The sequence below is a fragment of the Cricetulus griseus genome, chromosome 3 (assembly GCF_003668045.3).
Source record: "Cricetulus griseus strain 17A/GY chromosome 3, alternate assembly CriGri-PICRH-1.0, whole genome shotgun sequence".
Lineage (NCBI taxonomy): Eukaryota > Metazoa > Chordata > Mammalia > Rodentia > Cricetidae > Cricetulus > Cricetulus griseus.
In genome coordinates, this window is record NC_048596.1 from 154,131,508 (window position 1) to 154,158,666 (window position 27,159).

The 27,159-nt window shown below is 42.4% G+C and overlaps 1 protein-coding gene across 1 annotated transcript in view; it reads left to right on the forward strand.

Annotated features, from left to right (window-relative positions):
• Ttc29 (tetratricopeptide repeat domain 29) overlaps positions 1-27,159 on the forward strand; it is a 118,695-nt gene that overhangs the window by 24,157 nt on the left and 67,379 nt on the right. Inside the window, exons 3-4 of the mRNA XM_035441661.1 lie at positions 2,333-2,556; positions 5,734-5,919. Coding sequence (XP_035297552.1) covers positions 2,333-2,556; positions 5,734-5,919 — 410 coding nt within the window. The remainder of the gene's footprint in view (positions 1-2,332; positions 2,557-5,733; positions 5,920-27,159) is intronic.

Here is a 27,159-nt window from a genome sequence, read left to right on the forward strand (position 1 = left end):
GTATTTTGGAGCCAACAGCTTCTACTGACCAACCCACCACCTCTGCCTGGTTCCAGCCCCACAGCCTTTCTCGCTCATGACCAGCAGTCTTCCTTCTACCTCTCCTCACTGCTACCAGACTTACCTTCCTCCATCCTTTCTCTTGGATCAGGTGTAATGTTCAGAGTCACAAACTCAAGATGGTTAAATTGAAAGTCTTTATTTTTTTTATAACCTCATTTTAATTCCTGGCCCTGGGCCTTAATCCTCTCTAGTGTCAAAGTCTAATCTTGTCACTCAGATGAAGCCAGACCAGTGCAGTGATCTTTCAGATTGCTCAAAAGTCAAAAGCCACTTCCCTTCACTCAATGTCCCTGTAATGGAAAGAACATTGCACTATGGGGCTCAAAAGAGAATGGAATTACTGGATCCAGCAAACAAAAGTATTTTATTTTCATAAAGTCAGACACTTCTCTTTTAGTCTAAGAATATCTGATGTAATATCTAGCATGTAAATGGGGATTTGCTATTTTCAGGAATGCTTCTCTTTTCCCCACACATAAGGAAAGACAAAGCCAGGCCACCGCCGCCACACCCCCCCCCCCCCGTCTCCTCCCTGCTCTTCTTAAAAGTAGCAGATGTCTGGGTTTGTAGCAGCCTGATAGTGCTGAAACAACAAGAGAATCCCAGAAAAGTCAGCCTTGATGCCACCAGGCCACTCACCCAGACCTGGCTCCACCTCAGGACTTCCAATTCTGAGAGACCAGACAGATCCCACTATCACTCAAATCTGTATGCAAGTAGGTCAATAGCTCTAAACATGTCTAAAAATGCTTTCTTTTAAAGAAAGAACATAAAGTAATTGACATAAAACTACTTTTCAGCAACTAATTATTCTTTTGCTTTAACAGTGACTAATACATAGCTATTCTACAAAAGCACCTGGATATCCCCCATCTCTGTTTCTCTCCCTTTTCCTTTGAGACAGGGTCTCTCTACACAGCTCTGGCTGGCCTGGCCTCACATGTATTTCTTAAACACTTTTAGTCATTGTTTATTTTTATGTACCCACTTAGTTGTTGTCTGTGTCCTCTCTCAAGTGCACTGAATCTGTTTGGTCTAGAACATTCTGTTCAGGGAGGAGCAGGAACTGTGGCGATTGCTCAGTTCTTGGGCTCAGTCGTTAGATCATTGGCATGTAATCATGAAGACTGAAGTTCAGACCCTGGAACCCACCTGCATGCCACGTGAGAGTATCAGCCTGCCTTTAACTCTGGCTCAGAGTCTCCGGAGCAAACTGGCTGAGTCTGTGGCTCTGGGCTTGATTTAGACCTGCTGCCTCAAAGAAGAAGGCTCAAAAAATAATTATGGGTGACTCCTGACATCAACCTCAGGCACACACATGCATTTGTGCCTACACACACACACACACACACACACACACACACACACACACACACACGTGCCCACACATGCAAAAATGCATACATATCCATAACACACACACACACACACACACACACACACACACACACACACACACACAAGAAAATGGAAAAGAAGGAAGTGAAGGAAGTGGTTGATCATAAGAAACGCAGTCAGGATCTGCTGAATAAATAAATGAGAGTCACCTGCCTCTCTCCCCTGCTTCTGAACCATGAAGTCTCATGGGGAGGGCTTGAGAAAGGCTTGTACTCTGTAGCCCAGGCTGAACTCAAATGAAGAGTCCTCCTCCTTCAGCTTCCCACATGAAGAACTGGGAAGTGAATTTCTATTTATTTATTTATCTATTGTTAATTGAATTAGCAAACCATTCATTTGATCTTACTTAGAAATGATTATGTATATTATATATTTAGTATTTTTCAGTAATTTTTAAAACATTAAATTTAGAAGCATGATTGACAGAAGTTGGTCAAATTCCAATGGTAGATCATGAAACTACCTAATAGAGAAATTAAGTTTTTTTAAAATTCAGTAACAATTTTATTTTTGCCTGGTTTATTGGTTGCCTGACTTGGCTGGTTGGTTTGTTTGCTCTTCTGATTGGTTGGTTGGTTTTGAGCAGGGGTGGTATAGAGCTAGGGTGGTGTGTGGAGAACTTTTGAATAGTCAAGTAGCTTATTTATCCTTTTCAAAGAGACCTCAGCTCTGGAACTGACACATTAATAATGTGATTGTATTAACATAACTATGCTAGGTAAGTGCCAGGATCCTTCATTAAACTGAAGTTGCTTGATTTGCCACAAAGATCTCTTGACATGTAAGAAAGCCTGCTTTGAGTGCTGGTTTTCAGAGGATGGAAACACCCCTCTGAGGTCTAAAGCACCCGCCCATACTCTAATGTCCCCAGCCACAGGAACTCGTACAAGAAGAGCATCTGTGTGGACATGCTTCGCAATGGCTACCACAAGTCCTTCACCGAGCTCTTCACGCTGGCGGAGCAGTGGGACGCGCTGCGGCATGCTGCAGAGGTGCGGTCCCTCTTCTGGCGGCAGAGGCCGCTGGAGGAACAGCCAGACAAGCTGGACAATTTCTACCACTACCTGACCAGGGCCGAGGCTGCTGAGAGGAAAAGTAGGTGCTAGGTTCTCCCTATGAGATTATGGGGCCAATTATATTCAAACTACCTCATTTTACTCCCTGATCCCTATAGGCTTGTAATAATATCATAATGCAAAATGTATTTAATCCAATTTCAAAAGTCTCTGTAGTCTATCACAGTCTCAACAATGTTTAAAAGTTCAAAGTCTCTTCTGAGATTCATAAATCTCTTAACTGTAATGCCCTATAAAATCAAAATAAAAAACAGATCACATAATTCCAACATAAATATACACAGGATATATACATTACCAAAAAGTAGGGAAGGGAGTATAATGATTAAATACTGGACCAAAGCAAAATCAAAACACAGCCAGATGAATTCTAAACTAAATCTCATGCCTGGTGTCAAAATGCTCCCTTCATCAACTTGTTGACTGCAACACACTTCTTTCTCTTGGGCTGGTTGCACTCCCTGTTAGCAGCTCTCCTCTGCAAGTATCCCATGGCTCTGGCATCTCTAACATCTTGGGTTCTCCAAGGAAATCCAGGCTTCACCTTCACAGTTTCACACAATGGCCTCTCAACTAGACCTCCATTCAGGGACACCCCTGACAACATGTCTGACTTCAGTGGCTTTATTCCATAACCCCCTTCTTCTATACTTAACTCTAAAGCCAGAACCACGTGGCTAAAGCTGCCAAGTTCTGCTGCTTCCTGGGGATGGAACATGGCCCCCTCCTTCAATTACATCTTCACCAGCTTTCTCTCCTTAGCTGCCTAAGCTTGGCTGTCCTGAAATTTTCTCTGTAGACCAAACTGGCCTCAAACTCAGAGATCTGCCACCTTCTGCTTTCCCAGTGCTGGGATTAAAGGTGTGACCTACCACACAAGGCTTTAAGCTTTTCTTTAATTCCTTTTCAAATTGGACAGTTAGGAACAGGTGGGATCTTGCCCTAAGGTCACCATTCCTTTTATTCCATTTCTTAATCTGTTTATCTCCTTGAACACAGAATTTAGCTGCATTCTATTTCCTGGTGTTCTTTTTCTCCTCAAAATTTTCATTTTCTAATTTACCCTGCTCAGCTTGCTTCTTTTCATCATAAATCTTCATTAGAGTTACCACTATTATCTTCATGACAGAGTCTATACTAGGCTGTCCTGAGGTTTTTTCCTGCTAATTGAATTAACCCAAAATTCTTCACTTTAGCCTCAGGCAGTCTCTTTGGACAAGGGGAAAGGCAGTCACTTTCTCACCAAAATATCACAAAAGTGATTTCTAGGCAACATACTAAAAATTTCTCTTCTGGAACCTCTTGGGTAAGGCCCCTGTAGTTCAAATAACTCTTAGCACCACTGTCTTCCATGCTCCTACTAGTGTGGCCCATTCAGCAGTGCTTAAAGCATTCCACTGCTTTCCTAAGCCAAAGTACCAAACCCCAAATTGCTCCATACAAAAATATGGTCAGGCCTATCACAGCCAATACTCCAGTCCCTGGAACCAATTTCTGTCTTAGGATTTCTCTTGCTGTGAAGAGACATCATGACCATAGCAACTCATATAAGGAAAACATTTAATTAAGGGGCCTCACTTACAATTTTGGAGATTCAGTCCATTATCACAATTGTGGAGGCCATGGCCGCATGCAAGCAGACATGGTGCTAGAGAAATAGCTGAGAGTGCTACATCTTGATGAAAACAGGAAGTCACCTGAGCAGTATCTTGACTTTAAGAATCCTCAAAGTCCACCCCCAAGTGACACACTTACTCCAAAAAGGCCATACCTATCCCAACAAAGCCACACCTCCTAAGAGTGTCACTCCCTGTGAGCTTATGGGGGCCAATTGCATTCAAACTACCTCATGTGCCCACACACATGTACCTGACACTGAAAGAGTGAAGTGACTTATTTACAGTTCTCGACAGCTACCTTTCACATATTCAGCCTGCTTCTTCCAGGCTTTTGTATTTGGTCTCATACACTATATAATGGCCAAGACTGTCCACAATGGTGGTCATGATGGGAGGTGACCCTACTGGTGGTGATGAGCAACTGGTCTCGGTGCATCAGTGCACAGTGACTGTGGTTTAAACTTAGCCAAGGAAGCAGGGACTCACACCTGTAATGGGCAGGAAGATGATCACATTTTAGGCTGGTGTGGGCCATTAGAGTTACAGGACCAAGACATAGTTTGTTACCACGCAAACATCTTTGCTCAAGTTCACTATTGCAGCAGCATTCATGAAACACATTATACACACACACACACACACACACACACAGAGAGAGAGAGAGAGAGAGAGAGAGAGAGAGAGAGAGAGAGAGACTTATAAATAAGATGCATGTAATAAATTACCAGACATTTGGGTAAAAGGAATGGCAAGTATGTACACATTTTTGATTAAAAACAAAAATAACGCTGGGCGTTGGTGGCCTTTAATCGCAGCACTTGGGAGGCAGAGGCAGGCGGATCTCTGTGAATTCGAGGCCAGCCTGGTCTCCAGAGCGAGTGCCAGGATAGGCTGCAAAGCTACACAGAGAAACCCTGTCTCGAAAAACCAAAAATAAAAAAAAAAATAAAAAAGCAAAGATATCCCCAAACAGAAAGCATAGAAGTCTACCTTTTATCACCACTGCACACTTACATTTCTAGAAACATTGGTAGAAAATGGAAGAAGCATGTATATCATCCTGACCTAAGTCTCTTGTATAAATCAGTCACATTATCCACTTTTGGGGTAAGAATACCTTGAGGCTTCCATTTCCTTTTTGCATTTGCTTTTATTTTTCCATGGTTTAGAAACATTGATTTCACCAGGCTTAGTGATGCATACCTTTAGACCCATCACTGGGATATAGAATAGTTCCTCCCCTCCCCTCCCCCCATTTATATATAGGAGACCACTGACACCACTGTCATCTTCCAAGAGGAACACATTCCTGACAGATACTTTCCAGTTCTATTTCAATCAAATAGGCCTCAATTTCTAGTGTGTCTGCATTTTTGGAAAGTTGCCTGTTGCTTGTTCATGTGCACATCCTTTGATTAATGTGATTACTTCAATAGTTAAAATAAATGGTGCTTTGCATTAGATTTAATTTTCAAGTCAGTTGACAATGCATTTAAAAATATAGAAGTGATTTGCAATATTGTGTGTGTCCTAAGCTGTGTTTCTGATGCACAGTATGGTTTTTCCTCTTTATAAAGGATACTATGAAGAAGTGTATAACAACTTGTATGCTCTGGCATGTTACTTCGACAATTCTGAAGACAAGTGGGTGAGGAATCACTTCTATGAACGGTGTTTTAATATTGCTAAGCTGATCAAAGCTGACGGTGGGAAGAAAGAAGCAGAGGCACAGGCACACATGGGCCTTCTGTTCGAGGAAGAGGGTGAGTGGCTACTCTCTGGGAATGCTTGGGGAATCCTGAGACCAAAAGTTAAGAAAAGAACCTGAATGTAAGGAGGCTAATTATTGCAGTCAAAAAGCAAAAGCGAGTGGCTAAACGAGTCAGCCTCAGGGTTCTTTGAAGAACATTCCTTGCAGGGTTCTTGGGTGTCCCTGCAGGAGCAATCAGCTTGGAGCAGTCAGGATATCTTCCTGAATCATTCCCACATCTTTTCTGCATCCTCTATCACCTTCCTCAACCCTTTCTGTGTTTATGGTGTTTGTTTTGTTTCCACGGCACCCCTTTGTCTATTTTGTAATAGAATTTTCACTTACAGAACTGTTTGGAAAAGCGAAAAGTCCCTTTGTGAATTTCCTAGTGCTCCTCCTCCTCCTCCTCAGATCAAAGTATAAAAGCTGTATAAACCAGATTCTATTTGTGATCTTACAATAATTGCTGAAGGAAATGCTTCTTTAAAGAAAAATGTCACATTTAATGTTATGATAAGACAACCCAAAATCAAAAACAAATAAAAAATGTTCAGGAAGCTGTTAAATGATGACTGATCAAGAGTTCCACACAGAAAGTTAAGAAATGTGCCAAAGAGTGTATGCAGATAATATGCAAAAAGTATGTAGAGGAAGATGAAAATATTTTATGAACCTGCTATTTCAAATCTAAGGTTCTTTGGGGAGATGGTCAGATTGATTATGTATATGTAATATATAATTTTGTGACTAGGATGATGCAGGACTTTAAAACAAAATTAAATTAAAATTAGTTTCTGTGCTCTGGGAGCTACAGCTCAGCTGGGTTGTGCCTTAATCCATGGCACACACTGCAAAGTGATCAGGGACCATGTGATGTAAACACAGGGATGCTAGGAAATGTCAGCTGTGGTGAGGGAGCCTGCACACTGGACTCAACGCATGTTGAAGTTGAGGGGTATTGATAGGGCTTGGAGATTGCTGGGATTTGGACAGGTAGAAATAATAGTGCTGTGCTCTGAACGAGGAAACACAGCTGCAGGAGAACAGGAAGAATACCCTGCTTTGAGTGGAAATCACAGTGGAAAGGAGAAACAGAAATGGAAGCATTTGTAGTTTGAAGTTGAGAGCCTCTGTATATTTGGACAAGGAAAGGCATGACTTTTAAGTGGAACTGAGATGCTAACTATGGGAGGAAGGGGAAAAGGAAGAGGGTGTGGCTAAAAAAGCTGCCACTGTGATGTAACTCAGAAGAAGCAGTTAAGAGATATATAAGAGGATGAATTATACCATTCCTTTACAATTATAGTTTACAATATCTCAAAATAGAGGGTTAGTTAAATAAGCAACTCTGTGCCACAGAATACCACGCTGTTGTGAGCTTACAACTGAGCAAAATTCATTCAGTATTCAATGCTCCGTTGCATTTATCAAATACTGGTTTAGACCCTAGTGCCCAGGGCAACACAGTGAACAAGACCAACAAGATCATCCAACCATCCTAATGGTTGGATCTCCAGCCCTTCACCTTACCAAATAGACATTCTGTGCTCATTCTCCCTCCTCCTGAGTAATAGAATCTCTGAGCAAGTTTTGATGACCATATTTATGCATCACTGATGTAATGGTTTCATCTGGTCATTCGTTCATTCATGCCACAACTCTTGGGAGTGTCCCTTAACCTTATATGAAGTAGCATTGTCATTGGTCATCTCATTTGATAACAGACACAGGGGCTGGGCCAAGATGAGTGTGGAAAGTGTGATCCCAGTGGACTGTTGCAAGGTAGTACTTTCAGGACTTTGGATTGTTCACACTTAGATGTCCAACCCTTATATCACGGTAAAAATGCACGGTAAGAAAAAAAAGTTAATATTTGTCTTTGAAATATCACAAAGACTCTGTTTTGGGTGTTATGTTAAAGTGAGAGTCTGTTGGTTAACTTTAGAACTGCCTTATGAAGCTGAGTATTATTCTTCCGAGGTCTGTGAAGAATTGGGCTGGGATTTTGATAGGGATTGCATTGAATCTGTAGATTGCTGTTGGTAAGATTGCCATTTTTACTATGTTAAGCCTACTTATCCAAGAGCATTGGAGATCTTTCCATTTATTGATACTCTCTTTGAATTTCATTCTTCAAAGACTTAAAGTTCTTGTTATACAGGTTTTTTTTTTTTTTTTTACTTGTTTGGTTAGAGTTACCCCAAGATATTTTATCTTGTTTGTGGCCATTGTGAAGGGTGATATTTCTCTGATTTCTTTCTCAGCCCATTTATCATCTGTATATAGGAGGGCTACTGAGTTAATCTTGTATTCTGCCACATTACTAAGGTTGTTTATCTGTTGTAGGAGTTCCCTGGTAAAATTTTTGGGGTCACTTATATAAACTAACATATTACCTGCAAATAGTGAAAGTTTGACTTCTCAAATTCAAGTCCAAATGAATCAAAGACCTCAACATAAATCCAACCACACTGAATCTCATAGAAGAGCAAGCGGGATATAGCCTTAAACACATTGGCACAGGAGACTACTTCCTAAATAAAACACCCGTAGTACAGACACTGATAGGAAATGGGACCTCCTGAAACTGAGAAACTTCTGTAAAGCAAAGAACACAGTCAACAAGACAAAAACGGCTCCCTACAGAATGGGAAAAGATCTTTACTAACCCCATATCTGACAGAGGACTGATCTCCAGAATATACAAAGAACTCAAGAAACTATATATTAAAACGCCAAAGAATACAACTTAAAAATTGGGTGCAGAGCTAAGCAGAGAATTCTCAACAGAATAAACTCAAATGGCTGAAAGACATTTAAGGAATCACTCAACATACTCAGTCATCAGAGAAATACAAATCAAAACAACTCTGAGATACCATCTCACATCTGTCAGAATGGCTAAGATCAAAAATACTGATGGCAGCTTATGCTGGAGAGAATGTGGAGTAAGGGGAACACTCCCCCCATTGCTAGTGGGAGTGCAAACTTGTACAGACATTTTGGAAATCATTATGGAAGTTTCTCAGAAAACTGGGAATCATTCTACCTCAAGACCCAGCAATATCACTTTTGGACATATACCCAAAGGATGCACACTCATACCACAAAGACATCTGTTCAACTATGTTCAGAGCAGCATTATTCATAATAGCCAGAACCTGGAAGCAACCTAGATGCCCCTCAACCAAAGAATGGATTAAAAACATGTGGTGCATTTATACAATGGAATACTACTCAGTGGTAAAAAGCAATGACATCTTGAAATTTGCCAACAAATGAATGGAAATAGAGAAAAAAAACATCCTGGGAAAAGTAACCCAAAAAGACAAATATGATGTGTACTCACTCATAAATGGATATTAGGCATAAAGCAAAGGACAATCAGCCCCCAGAGAAGCTAGGTAACAAAGAGAGTCCTAAGAGAGACATACACAGATCCTCCTAGGAAATGGAGATAGACAAGTTCTCCTGAATAAATTGGGAGTGTGGGAGGGATGGTGGAAGGGGAGAGAGGAGAAGAGAAAGAGAGTGAGGAGAGCATGAGGGAATGGGATGACGAGTTAGGGGAAAGACAGAGAGGAAGAGCAGGGAAAGAAATATCTTGATAGAGGGAGCCATTATAGGGTTAGGAAGAAACCTGGCACTAAGGAAATACCCAGGAATACAAAAGGATAACCTGAGCTAAAACTCTAAGTAATAGTGTAGAGGGTGGCTGAATCCCCTGTAATCAGATTGAGGACTACCTTAATTGTCATCATAGAACCTTCATCCAGTAACTGATGGAAGCAGATACAGAGATCCACAACTAACCAGTAGACAGAGCTCCCAGAGGCTTGTAGGAGAGAGGGAGGAGTGATAATATGAGCAAAAGGGTCAAGACCATGATGGTGAAACCCACAGAGACAGCTGACCAGAGCTAGTGGGAGCTCACTGACTCCGGACTGACAGCTGTGGAACCTGCATAGTTCCAATACAGGTGACAGTAGATGGCTTGGGCAGTTTGTGGGACCACTGGCAGTGGGACCAGGTTCTAGCCCTGTGCATGAACTGGCTTTTTGGAGCCCATTTCCTATGGAGAGATACCTTGCTCTGCCTAGACACAGGAAGGAGGGCCTTGGTCCTGCCTTACCATGGTGATGGAACAGACTTCATTGACTCCCTATGGTAGGCTTTACCCTCTCTGAAGAGCAGATGGGGGTGGGGTAAAGATGGGAGGTGAGAGAGGAAGGAAGAGGGGGAACTGGAATTGGTATGTAAAATTTTTTAAAAGGTGTATAAAAAACAAAAAGAACTGCCTCTTGTCGAATGTGAAATTATGCAATCTGTGTCCTTCAACAGCACTTGAACTCTACAGCCACATTTGTATTGTGTGTGAGCAAACAGCCAGGCCAGTGTTGGTAGAGTCTAGAGATTGAGCACTTGGTGACAAGAACTGGCTGTGCAGATCCTGCAGCCCGGGATAGTATTTTCACAAGACAAGTAAACTCATAGGGTATCAATACATGCAGCTAGAATGGAGGGTGTTCACCTGGCAGTAGGGTTCCTGCTGAGGCCATGGTGCTGTCCTTTCCACTCATCTGACCTGATTGGTCCAGACAGGCAAATGGAGGCCCCACAGCAACATCTAGGCAACAGCTGTGCTCGGAGCAGGTGGCAGCCTCTTGATTCCATGGGTACCCCTATTCAGGTTTAAAGAGGGTGTTAGCCAGCAGATGGCAATGGGCAGGTTTTCAGGACCAACCAAGCAGGCTATGGTTCAGGGCAGGGCTCCAGCTCCCTCAGGGAACTGGAGAGCAAATGAGGACCAAAAGAAGTTGCCATTGTCAGAGACTGGACACATGACTGCAGTTAGGGCTAATGTGCAGCCTATAAGCACAAATGTGACCAGTTCTCATCCAGAGCCCCTTGGCCAAGTCAAGTACAACAGAGACTCAAGCCTCCACTGCTACTAAGATGGCTGGAGTATATACAATGAGCCCTGGCTCCCACTGGCCCAAGGGCAGGCAGGCTTTCTTGAGTGCAAATATCTGTAGACTTGCAGCAGAGTAGTAGGCATGGAGGAACCAGGTGCTGACAAGTTCTTACAGCAAGTCACTAGCTGCATCTTCTTCTAGAATCACAGTCTTATTTGTAAGGTACTTATCGTGTAGCCAGAATGCAGGGGCAAGGAGCATTCCCGCTGTATCTGGTGAGCATTGCAGACAGTGCCAAGATACTGGAGCAATAGGAGATATGCTCATTAATTCTGGAGCAGTTCTTGGAGGGCTAGAAGAAGCATTAGGCAGACCTGGGAGAACATGTGACAAGAGGGAAGTGCCATCTCTTCCCTTGGGATAAGCTGAGGCCAAGACACATAGCAAGATGGTATGACATCAGTCTTTTCTCTGTCATTATAAGAGGGCTGGAGTCCCTGTTCTCTGTCATCATAAGATGACTGGCCCTGCTTGAATTGTAGCAGCATTATTGATGAGGGGAAGGAGTGGGAGAGGTGCATTGGTGGAGGAAACAGCAGCCCGTCTCCTTCCCACTTTCAGTGACTTAGTAATTGATCCAAGCCTTGCTTTTTGCCCATTAGACATAAGCAAGAAGACTAGCTTATTTCCATGGAGCCGTATGGAGGCCAGCCTCTATTTGGATGGACTAGATTGGAAGGGTCAACGCTGGACAAATTAACTCTTCACTTCAGTCCACCTTACCTTCCCATGTCCTGCTCCTCCTCCTAGCATTCAGGAGTTCATTCCACTCCACCCCAGACTCTGAGTCCAGCTACAGACTGCTGTAAGAGAGGAGAAAATTTGGCAATGTTCTCTTGAGTGATAAATATGGGTGCTGAGGACGTATGCAGAGACAGGCAGGGGAAACTCTTGGAACAAGGCCTTAGGAAGATCATATTTTCCAGTGCAGAGGGCCACCACCATGGTATCAGCAGAGAAAGCATTAAGGTAAAATGGGCTTCACAGCATAGACCCTGAATTCTCCCAGTGTCCAGGAAACTTGGGAAGAGAGAGAGAGAGAGCTTTCATTCTTGGCTCACCTCAGTTAAAGTCCTAGAACTGATTGCTAACTGTCAAGTCTGCCAGGTAGGTGCTAGATAATGTCTCAGTACACATTACCTGGAGGCCACACGTCTCCAGGACCATTGAGAAAACACACCTGGATGACCACTAGCTCATCCCTGTCTCATCCAGGAGTAGAAGGCTGTTCAGGCAGTAGTGGTAGAGGAAAGCATGCCACTAAGGGACTGTTCTTTTACTATTTTGACTTCACTGAAAAGAAGTATAATTTACACTCTCTGATTCTTGCATCCTGATGGTGAGAGGTCAGTCATCTTCCCCTATTTCGTCTATCCATGTTTTAAGTTCATGCATGAGTTTTGGGTGATGCACATATGTGTGGGTGAATATACTCAAGCATGGGTGTTAACCCTCAGCTTCCTTCCACTTGGGTTTTGGAGACAGGGTCTCTCATTGACCTGGAGCTTGCTCATTAGGCTACACTGACTAGGCAGCAAAATTAGGCTCCACCAGTCTCTGGATCCACAATGCTGAGATCACAAGCATGTACCACTATACTCAGCTTTTTTATTTCATGTGTATGTGTGTGGTCTGTGTGCATGTTCATGTGTGGGGGGGCTTGTGTGTATGCCCACACACACTTTTGTCTGAGGTTGATGTCAAGTATTCACCTAGACTATTCTTGACCCCAGAACTCATTAATTCATCTAGTCTAGTTAGCCATTTTACCCCAAAGACACTCTGTCTTTGCCTGCCAAACCCCAGGATTATAGGAGGACTCCCATAGCTGCCTGAAATTTACATGAATGCTGGCAAGTCTAACTTTGATCTTCCAATTTGGTGGCAATCCATTTACCCACTGAACTATTTCCCCAGAACCCAAAACCAACTTTTTTACATAGGTTCTAGAGATCAAAGTCAAGTCCTCATGCTTGTATGGCAAGCACTTTACTGACTGAGCCATCTCTCAGACTCCTAGTCCTTAATGATCCTTGTGAGGAATATGTCCTCCAACTGTGATTTTTTTATCATGAATTTTATTAAGGGCAGTGTCAACTTCTTGTCCTTAAAGTATCTGACCCTAGGCAACTTCCTTCAGCCAGTCTCTGTCTCTGTATGTGTCTCTGTCTCTCCCTCCCTCTCTACCTCTTCCTCTTTGCCTCTCTTTCTCCTTCCCCCTTCTTCTTCTCCCCTTCTCTGTCACACAAAGCATTCCAAGCTGAGAGCCTTAACCTCCTGCTGATTCTAGCTAAGAGTCATTGACTCTTGAAAGCTAGTCACACTCTGGGTGGACACTTGTCACTCCAGTTTGAGCTGTTGAGTTGATGCCAGTTTGGAGTTCCTTGAAGAAGCCTGTTGTGTGTGCCTGAGTAGGTGATTTTTGCTGGGGCAGCTGTTGTACTAGCAAGAGACCACAGCAAACTATTCTGGCAACACCTTGCTAGTGCTGCAGCCCTCGGAGAGGGGACTCATGAAGGCAGAAAGAGCAGAGCATGCTCAGGCCCCTTTATTTTATATGCTGCTGTATTATTCAGGAACTGTCATTACCCTCATCGGGACCCAACACAATAGCAATTGGACATGGCAGAGCATTGATGTAAGGAAACTGAACATTCAGATTTGTGCATTCTCCCCTCCCCTGGAAGGGGCAGGAGGACTGGGGAAGGGGTTGGGGCAGAGCCGCCTGCACTTACAGTCTTAGGAGATGGTATCTAGATAGCAAAACTAGCTATGGAGGCTTTCAGAGTTTGGAAAACACTAACCTCTCCTTGCCATGAGAGATGACAGGGTCAAGATCAAGATCAGTTGCCTCTAGAACCCACCTAATGGGTTTCCATTGAGCTTCCAAAGGACCATGACTTTTCTGAGACACTAGCCTGCAGGGATCTTTGCATCCTAGCTCTGGGGATTCTAGCCCTTTATAAATATGCATCTCTGATGTCTACAACAAACTTGAATAAGTGCCTCAAACTGCAAAAGGAAGACTAAGAGATGAAAGCAATGAGACAATGATAAATATAGGGTCTCTATGGGAAGAATACACTATAATTGAAATTAAAGTATTAATCAGAATTACCTCAAGAAGGCTTTGTTGCCCCTAAAAGTATCTTAAAATTAAAATAAAAAATATATTTTCTGCTCCAGTCAAACTCAGTAGAGATCCATATTTTGAAAACTCCTTGAACGTTTTTTTAATACTTCATGCAGAGAGATATCTACCTACATGCAAAGAGAAAATACACACTGCATTGAGACAGGGAGTAAACAAGACTCAGTTTTCTCCTTTCAGCAACAAACACCAGAAGACAAGAGGGTAGACTCTGTAGAGTTCAGTGGGAAAAAAGAGATGGGGACACTGTGAGCCTGAGATGTGCATGGTTCTCCCAGAAAGCCCCCGGAAAACAGGCTTAGAGATCCCTGATTTAAAAGAGCCATGAACGTAGTTTTCATGTGTACTGTGGTCTAGAACCAAACAGATCAAAATGAAAAATTCAAGACAAGGGAAAGCCTCAAGAAAAAGAACTAGCCATAAACATTCAAACCAAGTGTCTGCAAAGCTGTATTTACCAAAAAGAAATTAAGTGGTTTTAGTAGATGATACATAAAATTAAATATAATAAAATAATTTGCATTTTCTCTTTATTATTTTCCATATTTACCAAACATTTAGAAGTAGTGTTGATTACTCCTCTAGCTTATTTTAGTTTTAACACTTATAAGACATACTTATTATTGTCCTTACCAGAGTGCAAAATGATTTTTAAATTTTTTCCAACAAGCATCTGTGAAAAACAGAGTATAAATAAAGTACAAATGGGAAATGTAAACATTAGCTTGCTTTTTCTAATTTATTCTAACCCTGTATTTAGTCTAGCAAGTAAAACAGAAACCCTTTGAAAGTTACTAAAATGAACTGAATCATTTTGATATAGTTTTATTTATTCTTTGAGAATTTCATGCATGTACAACATGTTTTGATCATACCCAGTACTCTAACTTGTCTAGATTACCCCCAACTTATAACCCTCCCAACGTCAAGGCCTTCTCTTCCTTTTTAAATAACCCACTGAATTCACTTAGTGTTGCCTGTATGCATGGGTGTGGGACATTAGACCAATGGCCACACCCTCAAAGAAGTATCCCTCTCCCTCTCCCAGCAGCCATCAGCTCAGGTATCAGTGAGACCCATGAGCTCCTCTCTCCCACAGAATCACACATATATCCCAAAGGTCCATTTCCAGAAATCATGTTAAGATCAGTTTAACTGAGGTAAGGTGCCTGCTGTACATGCATAGGGACCTGAGATCAGATCCCAAGCACCCATGCAAAAGCTGGGCATGGTGGCATGAGTTTGTGAGCCCCACACTGGGGGAAGTAGAGACAGGTGGATGCCTGGAGTACATGGCCAACCAGCACAGCTGAATTGATGGGCTTCCGGTTCAACAAGAGACCCTCTCAAAAACTAAGATGGAGAGTGATCAAAGGACGAAGCAAGTGTCAATCTCTGACCTCCACATGCACATATGTGCCACACAAGTATGTGCCTATAACACACACATACACACACACACACACACACACACACAAAACATCAACCTATACACACCAAAAATTCACTTTATCCTAAGTATCACAGACAAAAGGAATACGAGTCATTAGGTGTGATTCTGACACACATCCTTGGATTATGTCAGATCTACTTTTTTTTAAAATGAAACTGCATGAGAAACATTTTTTAATGAACTATAAAGAACAGGTAGAATATATATAGTTACATATATATTGTCTTCCATGAGAAGAACTTTTGAAACACAAACCAAACAAGGCAAAGTGATGATGGAAGTCTTTATTAATTACATCCCTCTTATGCAGAGTATAGGATGGCTTCAGAAGAAAGGAGAACACAGAGAGTTTACTCATGAGCCTGCTTGAACAGCAGGTTTCAGAGATGTCAGCTTCTCTGCCATCTTGGGGATTAGTCTTGTTTTTTCCATATTTAAAAACAGATTTATTTTGTATGTATGTGTGTTTGCCTTCATGTATGTGTGTGTACCACATGCCCTCCTGGTGCCCATGAAACCCAGAAAAGCATATCAGGTCCCATGGAGCTAGAGTTAAAGATGGTTGCAAGCCACCACGCGGGTGCTGGATCCTACACAAGACTAGTACGGCTCTTAACCAGTGGGCATCACTCCAGCATCCTAGGGATTAATCCTAACCTCCAGTCCCTGCTGACGGCTCTGTTCAAAGCCACTCTCAGTGTGCTTCAGCACCAAGTTCAGAGACCACATCTTCTACAGACCAAATCCAGAGAGGACAAGAGTTCAGAATTCCACCAACCAGTTCTGTCTCTGTCTGAAGCATGAGGTTAGAAGAGGGAGTAGAGATCTATCAGAAACAAAACTGAGAAATTTAAAGTGAAATTTTTAAAAATGGTTTTTAAAGACCCAACTTGAATGTGTTAGGCAAAAGTAGAAACTATTTTAAACAATCATAACCACATATTAATGAATTAGCATTCTTTGGTAAAGGAAATTTACAAATTGCTGAGAGAAGCCACTAAATAGGAACTGAAATGAGAGAATAAATAATTGAAAAAATAACTCAATTTAACCAGATAATTAACATGGAAAAGGCCAATGCTATTTTTTTTTTAGTTTGTAAAATTGTATGCTTGTGTATGTCTGTGTGTGAATTTATTTGCACAATGAGTATACACACCCAAGGAGGCAAGTGGTGTTGGATGCCCTGGAGCTGTAGTCACAAGCACTTGTGAGTTGACCCTGGTTCTAGAAGCCACAATTGTGGCCTTTGCAAGAGTAGCATCCACTCCTAACCATTGAGCCATCTGCCCAGCCCCAACATGGAAGATTTTAAAAAGTAAATCACCCAAACGCTTTGGTGTTATAAAAAAAAAATGATTTGTGAGCCTGGAGAGATGACTGAGTGTGTAACGATGTGTTCTGTGCTCTCTTCTGGCCTCTGCTGACACCTGCACACACGGCATATGTCCACAAAGACACATATAAATAAAAATTTAAAAATCTCAAAAGGTCAAAACTAAGAGAAGCATAAAGAAGTTGATGTAAAGCTCCAGCTCCACTACTCATAAAAATTGTTTTCATTCCAATAAGTAAATTAGGTGGCACATGTATCCACAGAAATCAGAGAACAAGATAAGAGTGGACACTATGTGTGCCAATATCCCATTAGAGACAACAAAGTCACTGCTCAGCAAGGAAATAACTTACCCACGCTCCAGAGTTAGTAAGTAGAGTTAGGAGAGGATCCCAGTGTGCTCAGCTTGAAGCCTCTTAAAGTAACTCTTCAGCTGCTTCACTTTTTAGTTTGATGCCATATAAGCACAGACCCAAGACATTCACCCAATGCCTGTCAACTATCATTAATTCAAACCTCCATGAATGAAAATGAAGGCTTTCGTTGCTATTTTAAAACATCTATTCTGTGTGTTTGTGTGAATGTACACATGTCATAGCACATGAGTGGTGCTCAGGGGGCAACTTGGAAGAGTTTCTTCCCTTTCTACTTGTGGGCCCTCAGGGTTATCAGCCTTAGTCAGGTGAGCCATCTCACCTGACCATCCAATTGTTATTTTTATTTCAAATTTTTATCTGATATTTAAGGCCTCTCAAAATCAGTCTTCCTTTGCTATATGATCATTCAATTTATACATAGAATTCATGTTTCTGTCACCTCGGCCTCATACTCGCCTACTCCATGATCCTGGGTTGGGACCTCTAGAAGTTCTTCAGTCTCCATTATTATCTCTTAAAACCATCTATCCTTTTTTTATTTACAGTGTCTCTGAGAGTTTTCAACTGGCTGGTCTTACTCTAACTGAAAACAACACACACACACACACACACACACACACACACACACACACACACACACACGGGGAGAGAGAGAGAGAGAGAGAGAGAGAGAGAGAGAGAGAGAGAGAGAGAGAGCAATCAGTTCTAACACTAGGAAAGGGCTCACCCTGCAAAGTGAGTCCCCCATCATTCTGCTTCAATACCCTTCTCTAGAGGCCGCCCCAGTTCAGATCTCATACATCTGAAGGGCTTTAAATTCTCTCAACAGCGCTTACATCTCTATTAATTTTTAATAAAATGAAAGAGAAAATAAAATACCACACTAAAAACTGATATATCCTTTGCATGTCTTTTAGTTATTAAGGTTGTTTTTCTAATAAACTGGCAAATGTTATCCCATGACAAATAAGGAATTACAATGAAATTTCTATCAATTTTGACGTGACATCTTTGGTTATATTAAATGATTATATTTTTAAGGATTTTTTTGGAACTGAATACCACAATAATCAACTTCACTTCAAATGTTAAAGAATAAAAATAAAATTACATTTGTAACAGAATATGTAATAAAATAAAAAGCCAAAATGCTAGGAAGGGATAATTTATGTGAGACACTGAAGAGTTTTTGAAAGTCATTTTGTGTTGTTTTAGATATTATTCAATTGATCACTTCCCACATGATTGTACTATATGGCACGTCTAAAATGAGTATCGCATTCTTCATGAGCACTGAGGAGATCCTTGACACATTATTTTTCCCTGAAGCAATATCTTTTGTTACTTAAAGAAATCTTTGCCACTGTGCCTTATTGATTTTCTGGGGCTTCCATAGGAAAATACTGCTAATTAGGTGGCCTAAACAACAGAAATATGTGGACTCATGGTTTTAGAAACTTGAAGTACAAAATCAAGATGGCCCCAGAGTTTGGTTCTTTCTGGAGTCTGTGGAGAAAGGCCTGTTTCCCACCCTCCGCAGCCTCTGGTGGCTCAGGGCATCCCTTGGTTTGTAGGCTGTGCTGTCTTCACATCATCTCCCCTCTATATGTGGCTGTCGTGTTGAATTCAGGCTACCACAATGTCCCATCAGAACTGGACAAAGATCCTCCCTCCCATTGTAGTCATAGTCACAGGTACTCAGGGCTAAGCACTCGGCCCCACTGAAGAATCCTTGGAAAGCATGTGTTGGAGGCTTGGTTACCAGCCCCTGGTACTATGGGGACGCGGTGGAACCTTTAGGGGTGGGCCTCACAGAGGAAGTTAACTTGTTCAGCAATCTGACTCCTCCTCTGTAGCTCTGCTTTCCGTGTGATGAGACGAACAGTTCTGCTTCAGTGAGCCCTCTTACCCTGATCCTCTATCGCACCATGGAACCTTAAGCAAAGAGCCAACTGAAACCAGGAACGAAAATAACCTTTCCTTCTTGTAAGTTGACTTTCTCAGCTATTTTGTCATAGTGACAAAAATCTAATGCAGACCCATACAAGCATGACTTTAAAAGTCTTTCAGAATGAGGACAGCATCATCAGTGCATACTGCAATTGTTCTGTAGCAAAGTAGCTGTGAGAGGGGTCAGTGTCAGCAGTAGAGATGCAGAAGCAGAGCAGTTTCAACATTTGTGCAAGTGATCTTGTAAAGATTTGTTATTGTTTAGTGTGTGTGTGTGTGTGTGTGTGTGTGTGTGTGTGTGTGTGTGCACGTGCGTGCGCGCGTGCGCGCTCACGCAGATACCCATGGAGGGAGAGGTGGGGTGCTCAGTCCCCTGGAGCTGGAGTTAGAGGTGGTTGCCAGCCACCTGCAATTGGTAGCAAGCACGTGCAATTGTAGAGCCATCCCTCTAACCCTCTTTATGTCTTCTTAATTGTCGAAAATAACTATTTGGAATATTGTTCTGAGAGCAAACAGGCTTAGTGAAGTGTCTGATGCTCTCTGATCATCACATTTATACGGTGATCTCTGTGCTCCCTGGTGAACCTGTCATTTAAAGTATGGCTGTGAAGGATGCATGGTGCTGGAGTAAATCAGTATCAGGCTTGCAAATCCCAGTTCTAGTGAATGAATTTGGAATTTGAGAAAATCTTCAGAGAAACAGAGTAGAAGTCAAGGGCAGCAGCAGGAGAAGGTGTCAGCAGAGACCCTGCTCTTCAGCGTGGGCACTGCTGTACTTACCAGTGACATCTCCCATGACATCTTCTGATAGTCCGTCTCTGTCCTCAGATCTTCTGCCTTGTTGTCAAGTGCTCCAAGTGCCCTCTGTAGGGCTACATAGATGGTGCTCATCTACATGAAGGGATGTATAAAGATGTAGAAAATGACTTCATGAGTCACTCTGGGACTTATGTCTTCCATGTAGATGTGAAGATCTGCTCCACTTTGTATTCAAGATGATCTTATTTTTTTCCTGGAAACATCACATACATGTGGCACAGGGTGGCCTGCTGTGTTGATGCCTTTCCTGTGGCAGGAGGCACATAGAGCAGTTGTCTCTGCCTGAGGAGCTTGCTGGATTTCCTGCAGGTCCCTCTTGTCTGTAACACTTGGTATTAGGTCATTGCTTGCAAATGAGCCAACACATGGAAGAAAAGTCCTCGGTTCAAGGTGGGAGAATCAAAATTGTTTATGACAGCTACTTTTTATGAGTTGGGATTCCTAAAGGCTGGTGTCCAAGAAGAGGCATGATATGAATAGCAGAGGTCAGAAGACCTGCTTCCTAGAGAAGAGCAATGAGAGGAATGCGGTAAGCCATAAATGGTGCCCAGTTGCTTAAAAATGGGATGGAAATAATGAATGAATCTTAGCACCACATGGAATATTGTCCTAAGGCCAATTTGACACAAAGGAACATTGAAAAATTGTCACTGCCATGTGGTGTGCCATCAGCCCCAACACCTACTCTATCTACCAGTTCTTAGACTGTAAGGAGGAGCCTGTGCTCTAGAACCAGATCCGGGATCAAGTCATTGTCACCGAAGATGAAAACTGAAGCATAGCTGTGAACAAAGAAGTCTCCATGATGGTCCAGTGTCTATAGAGCTTCAGAGACCCGAGGCCTTGAGCCAGACCAATGACTCATAGCAATGAGTATTTGCATGAATAGCTATGTAGGCAAAACAATATACTGAGTGACACACTGCAGTTTCCAAATCTGTGACTAATGGATTTGTGATGGATTGTGGGAGGGATGGAGGAACAGAGCAGTGCTTACTCTGTGGAGAGAGATTGAACCAAGTTGATGTCCAAGGCCTGAGTTGCTGCTGCAGGGCATGTAGAAATCCATAGGCCATGCTGGGCCCATGTTACTACTGAAGGCCATGCTGATGCCGTGTTCTGTGCCACCCAGGCATGAGACCATGTTGATGTCATGCTGCTTGAGGCCATGAAGATAGGTTGCCACCTGAGGCCATGTTAATGTCCATGGTCCACATTGCCAAAGGGGCTGTGTCTTGGTCGGTGGTTCTACTGCAGCCAGGGGCTGTTTTGATGTCCATGGCCCATGTTACCACCAAAAGCTATGTGAATGTTTGTTGCCTGTGCTGCTGCCTGAAGCCATGTTGATGTCCATGGACTTGGATGACACCAGGGACTGTACTAGTGTCTGTGTCCCATACTACCACCAGCGATCATGCTGAGGTCTATGGCATCCACACTGGACACCAGGTGGATGTCTGCGGACAGATACCATGAGGAAGTCCATGAACTTTGTTCCTGCTAACAGTAAAGGACAAGGAAGCTGCTTCTTCTCTGATATGGCTGAAGGCAGATTCTCAATTAAGAAAGAAAAACATAGTAGGCTTCTGTGACATCCCCACCAAAAAGTACAACCTAGACAGAAAACCATTAAAGAGAACTGGTTAAAAATTGTGATAAAGATAATGAAGTGTACCTCTACAATAGAAGGATATTGGGGTGGGGTGGGGTGGGGAAGGACTCACTTTTCTTAAGGGACTAGTCACTGGGAGTTTGACCATGCTCCAGTGACTACATGAACAATACAAATTGGACTTGAATTTTTTAAATCTTTTTGTGGTGGGAAGGACAGAAGGGTAGGGGGCAGACCTGGGAGGACTGGGAAGTAAGGGTGATTGGGATATATTGTGTGATATTCTCAAATAATCAATAAAAATACCAGGTTAATAAAAAAGAATAGAATTTGGACAAACAGAATAAGTCAGAATAAATCAATACACAGAACAACAGAAGCAAAGATATCCGTATGTAAATATACCATGTTCTCTCTCACTTACAAGGTAGGTGATACCACTCCCATTGTAAAGATGCACAAACCAGGATAATGAGAAACTGAAGTTTTCTTTTTCAAAAATGTGTTTGTAGTTTTATCTTGATGCAGTTAATACCAAATACAAGATCTAGTTTCTTAACAGACAAGTTCATAAAACAGCACTGTAAGCTATAGGTACAGTGCCCTACCGAGTGTCCAGGACTGTCAGAACTTAGTCTCTGTTGGTGGGGGATTCATGGGTCTCCTGACTGCGCAGCCCCATTCTTTCTTCCAGAAGTGTTTGGTTTGATTCCTTATGTACACACAATTGCAGCCTCTGTTCTTCTGTGACTGCCATACTTCCCATGATATGATGTCTAAGGTTCACCCATACTCAGGGTTGCCTTCCGTTTTAAGCTTGAATAATATTAGCTGACAACCAACTCTGTCAGAGCTAGGAGGGGAACCTGTGTCTTTAGACACCGGGCCCAGTGTTCCTTCCCTGCCCTCCAAGGCCCAGTGTTCCTTCCCTGCCTCCACCTCCCAGTGAGGATGCTCAACAGTCACCTTGTGAAGTTCCCTTTGGCTGTATTTTTTCCTTGATTTATGCTTATAAAAATTATAATAAGAAATGGTTGGCTGGGCATTGGTAGCACAGGCCTTTAATCTCAGCACTCAAGAAGCAGAGGTAGGTGGATCTCTGTGAGTTCGAGGGCAACCTGGTCTACAGATCGAGTTCCAGGACAGGCTTCAAAGCTACACAAAGAAACCCTGTCTCGAAAAAGAAAGAAAGGAAGGAAGGAAGGAGAGAGGGAGGGAGGGAGGGAAGGAAGGAAGGAAGGAAAGAAGGAAGGAAGGAAGGAAGGATGGAAGAAAGGAAAGAAGGAAGGAAGGAAGGAAAAGAAAAAGTGTCTGAAAGAGGACAGGCCCAAATAAAATTTAAAATGTAAATATTTGAGGTTGGTTGTTGTTGTTTGTTTCTATTTTTCAATACACAGTTTCTCTGAGTAGCCTTGGTTGTCCTGGAACTCACTCTGTAGACCAGGTTAGCCTTGAACTCACAGAGATCCACCTGCCTCAGCCTCCTGAGTGCTGGGATTAAAGGTGTGCGCCACCATGCCCTGAAAGAATATAAATGTTTTATCTCACTTTTCAAATCCTCTTTCATTTGTTGACTGGTCAAACAATTTGTTTTTTTTGACTCTGTGCTCAGCCCTAACCCCGCCCAGGAATCCAGTGTAGTATTAGTAAATACACACCACAGTAGGCACTAGCCCTAAGCCCTCTCAGCGCTCAATCCATGCTACCCTCCGGAATATCCAGGGGGCACATTATAAGTGTTGTTATTATTGTTGTTTTTAAGATTTATTTATTATGTATACAATGTTCTGCCTGCATGTATGCCTGCAGGCCAGAAGAGAGCACACCCACCATGTGGTTGCTGGGAATTGAACTCAGGGCCTCTGGAAGAGCAGCCAGTACTCTTAACTTCTGAGACATCTCTCCAGCCCATTTTTTTAAGGCCTGAGAGATAGTTCTGTGTCAAGAACACTTGTTGATGTTGCAGAGGACCTGGGCTTGGTTCCTGCACCCATATGGTGGCTCATAGCCATCTGTAACTCCAGTTCCAAGATGTTGATACCCTCTTTTGACCTCCTTAGGCAGGGTACTCATATGGTGCAGATGCACGCATGTGGGAAAACACTGTTCACATGAAAAATAAGATAAATAAATCTAGATTTTTAAAAACTGGTTCATTACAAAAGCCAGCTCTCTGAAAACTAGCACAACACGGAAGCCTTCCGGAGACAGAGCAAAGTAGAAGAGGAAAGAGACTGTGAAAACAAGTCAGTGGGAGCGGGAGAGTTTGCATAGCTTCCTATAGAAGACAGGCTTTCCTGTCCTGCTCTGAGACACAAGTGGGAATTAGACTGCTTACTCACTGTGGCTGGATAACTAACAACAGGGGAGACCAGTCTGGGGTGGAGAGACTTTCAAGGCACTAAAATGTGGGCATGTTGACTGAATAAACATTTTAAGATTTTTTCCCCCAAATCTTTCAGTTCTGCTATGTTTTTGCACACATTCTTCTGTTTTGTTGAGTTCTAGTTTCAAAGTTCCTTTGTATCTTAGGCTGAAGTTATGATAATTGTCACCATCTAGGTTTGCCCAGAACACACAGAGTCCCTGGGACTCAAGGCTTTGGGGTTAGAATCAAGCAAGTCACTGGTAAACTTGCATGAACCAGTCACTCTTAGAGTGTTACATATTTCTAAGTCCTAGAATTTTATTCATGTGCTGACAGTAGTGAGAACAATGGTTATTTGCTGTTAATAGATTGTTGACAGGCATTATAGAAGTATTTGGGGCTTTGAAAGGCTTTATTCACCATCTAAATTGCCATCAATTTAAAAATTTGTAACAGTGAAACCTCCCTTACAAACAAGAGAAAATGGCTCTTAAAGTGGCAAAGGCCTTTTTACCACAGCATCAGTTTTTTTATTATTCTCTCATACAATACATCTCAACAGCAGCCTCCCCGCCCTCCACTCCTCCCAACCCCCACCCTACCTTCTTTCTCTTCCAGATCCCCTCCTCCTCTGTTTCCTTTCAGAACAGAGCAGGCCTCCCAGAGATATCAACAGAAAATTGCAATAACAAGATGCAGTAAGCCTAGGCACAAACCCTCATATCAAGGCTGGACAAGGCAACCCAGTAGGAGGAAAAGGGACCCAAGAGCAGGCAAAAGAGTCAGAGAGTCCCCACTCCCACAATGTATATACAGAGGACCTTGTACCGACCCATTCAGGCTCCCTGATTGCCACTTCAGACTCTGTGAGACCTGTGAGTCCTGTTTAGTTGATTCTGTGGGCTGTGTCCTCTTGGTGTCTAAATATCCTCCATTACTAGGGGTCCTCAGGATGACTTTTTTTTCTAATTTCGTCTATTTACTTGCAAATTTCCTGATGCCATTGCTTTTAACAGCTAAGTAATACTCTGCTGTATAAATGTACCACATTTTCTTTATCCATTCTTCAGGTGAGGGGCATCTAGGTTGTTTGCAGTTTCTGGCCATTATGAATAATGACCACAGTTGAGCAAGTGTCCTTGTGGTAGGATGGAGCATCCTTTGGGTATATGCCCAAGAGTGGTAAAGCTGAGTTTTAGGGTAGATAGAGTCCCAGTTTTCTGAGGAACTGCCATATGGATAATGGCTGTACAAGTTTGCACTCCCACCAGCAATGGAGTAGTGTTTCCTTTGCTCCGCATCCTCTCCAGCATGTTACTGAGCCTGGACATTCTGACAGGTGTAAAATGGAATCTCAGAGTTGTTTTGGTTTGCATTTCCCTGATGGCTAAGGATGTTGAACATTTCTTTAAGTGTTACTCGGCCATTTGAGAATTCTCTGTTTAGATCTGTACCCCATTTTAAATTGGATTATTTAGGTTTTTGATGTCTAGTCTCTTGAGTTCTTTATAAATTTTGGATATTAGTGTTCTATTGGATGTGGAGTTGATGAAAATATTTTCCCATACGATAAGCTGCCATTTTTTCCTATTGATAGTCTCCTTTGCCTTAGAGATGCTTCTCAGTTTCATGAAATCCCATTTTTTTTATGGTTGATCTTGGTGCCTGCACTATTGGTGTTCTGTTCAGGAAGGTGTCTCCTGTGCCCATGTGTTCAAGGTTATTCCTCACTTTCTCTTCTATCAGGTTCAGTGTATCTGATTTTATGTTGAGGTCTTTGATCCACCTGATCTTGAGTTTTGTGCAGGGTGATAAATGTGGATCAATTTGCATTCTTCTACATGCAGATATCTAGTTAGAGCAGTGCCATTTGTTGAAGATGCTTTCTTTTTCACTGTGTATTTCTGGTTTCTTTATCAAAAATCAGGCATCCACAGGTGTGTGGATTTACATCTGGGTCTTCAATTCCATTCACCCACCTATCTGTTTTTATGCCAATAACCTGCTGTTTTTTATCACTATTGCTCTGTAGTAGAGCTATAAACCACAGATGGTGATACCTCCGGAAGGTCTTTTATTGTTCAGGATTGTTTTTAGCTGTCCTGGGTTTTTTGCTTGTCCATATGAAATTGTAGATTGTCCTTTCAAGGTCTGTAAAGAATTGTGTTGGAATTTTGATGGGGATTGTATTGAATTTGTAGATTGCTTTTGATAGGATGGCTATTTTTACTATGTTCAAAGCATTAGTCTTGAAAACATAAATGTATTTGTGGGCACTGCAGGTATCTGAAGGAGGGAAAAAAATAAAAAACAAAACAGTATCCCAGCAGACCTTTTGAAGCTCTCTGTAGGTTTTCCTGTTAGTGTAGCTGAGTCCTAGCCACACCTGTTGCACAGCTAAGCTGTTTCTGAAGATTTTTCATTCCTGCTTCATAGTTAAAGAATAAACCCCAGGACCTTAGAAGTGGTTCAGTTGGCAGGGTGCTCATCTAGAATGTGTGAAGCCCTGGGTTCCATCCCAGCCTCCAGACAGGTAAAATGAGTCAATTCAGACATCTGCCTATAAGCTGGGTTCCATCCCAGCCTCTAACAAGTAAAATAAGTCAATCCAGACAGCTGACAATGAGCTGATTTTGGAAGTGCATCTTAATTATCTTTTGGAAGACAGTGTACCAGAAGTGACTCTGTTTCCTGGTGAGGAGGTTTGAGGAGGCACAGAGCCATGCAAAGAGGCATCTGAAGTGAACCCTGGGAACCCTACACTACCAGACACCCAGAGTGTGGGATGGAGTGGGGGATGACAGGATGGGGTAGGAAAGATGGAAGTGTGGAGCACAGACAATAGGACTGTCTAAAACCCCACCCTGGGGTAGCTGTGTCACTGAAAGACTCAAAACTGCCAGTTCTTTCATCACACACTTCATTTTTGCCAGAAACCCCAGGAGTTATTGTGGATGTAACTCCTACCATACATTTTCCTTAGATCCTCCTGATCAGACACTGTTGGAAACTGAGGCACCTCACAGTTCCATAAATGCGAGCTATGACACTCAAACTTTTCTAAAGAAACCAATCAAAGTCACACCATGGCTTGTGTATGGATTGATCGTCCCCTTTTGGGTAGTGTCAGTTTCTTACCCATCTATTCTGTGTATACACTCAGAAGACCTCGCAGTATTTAATGAAGAGATCCTTTTTAAGTATTGATAGC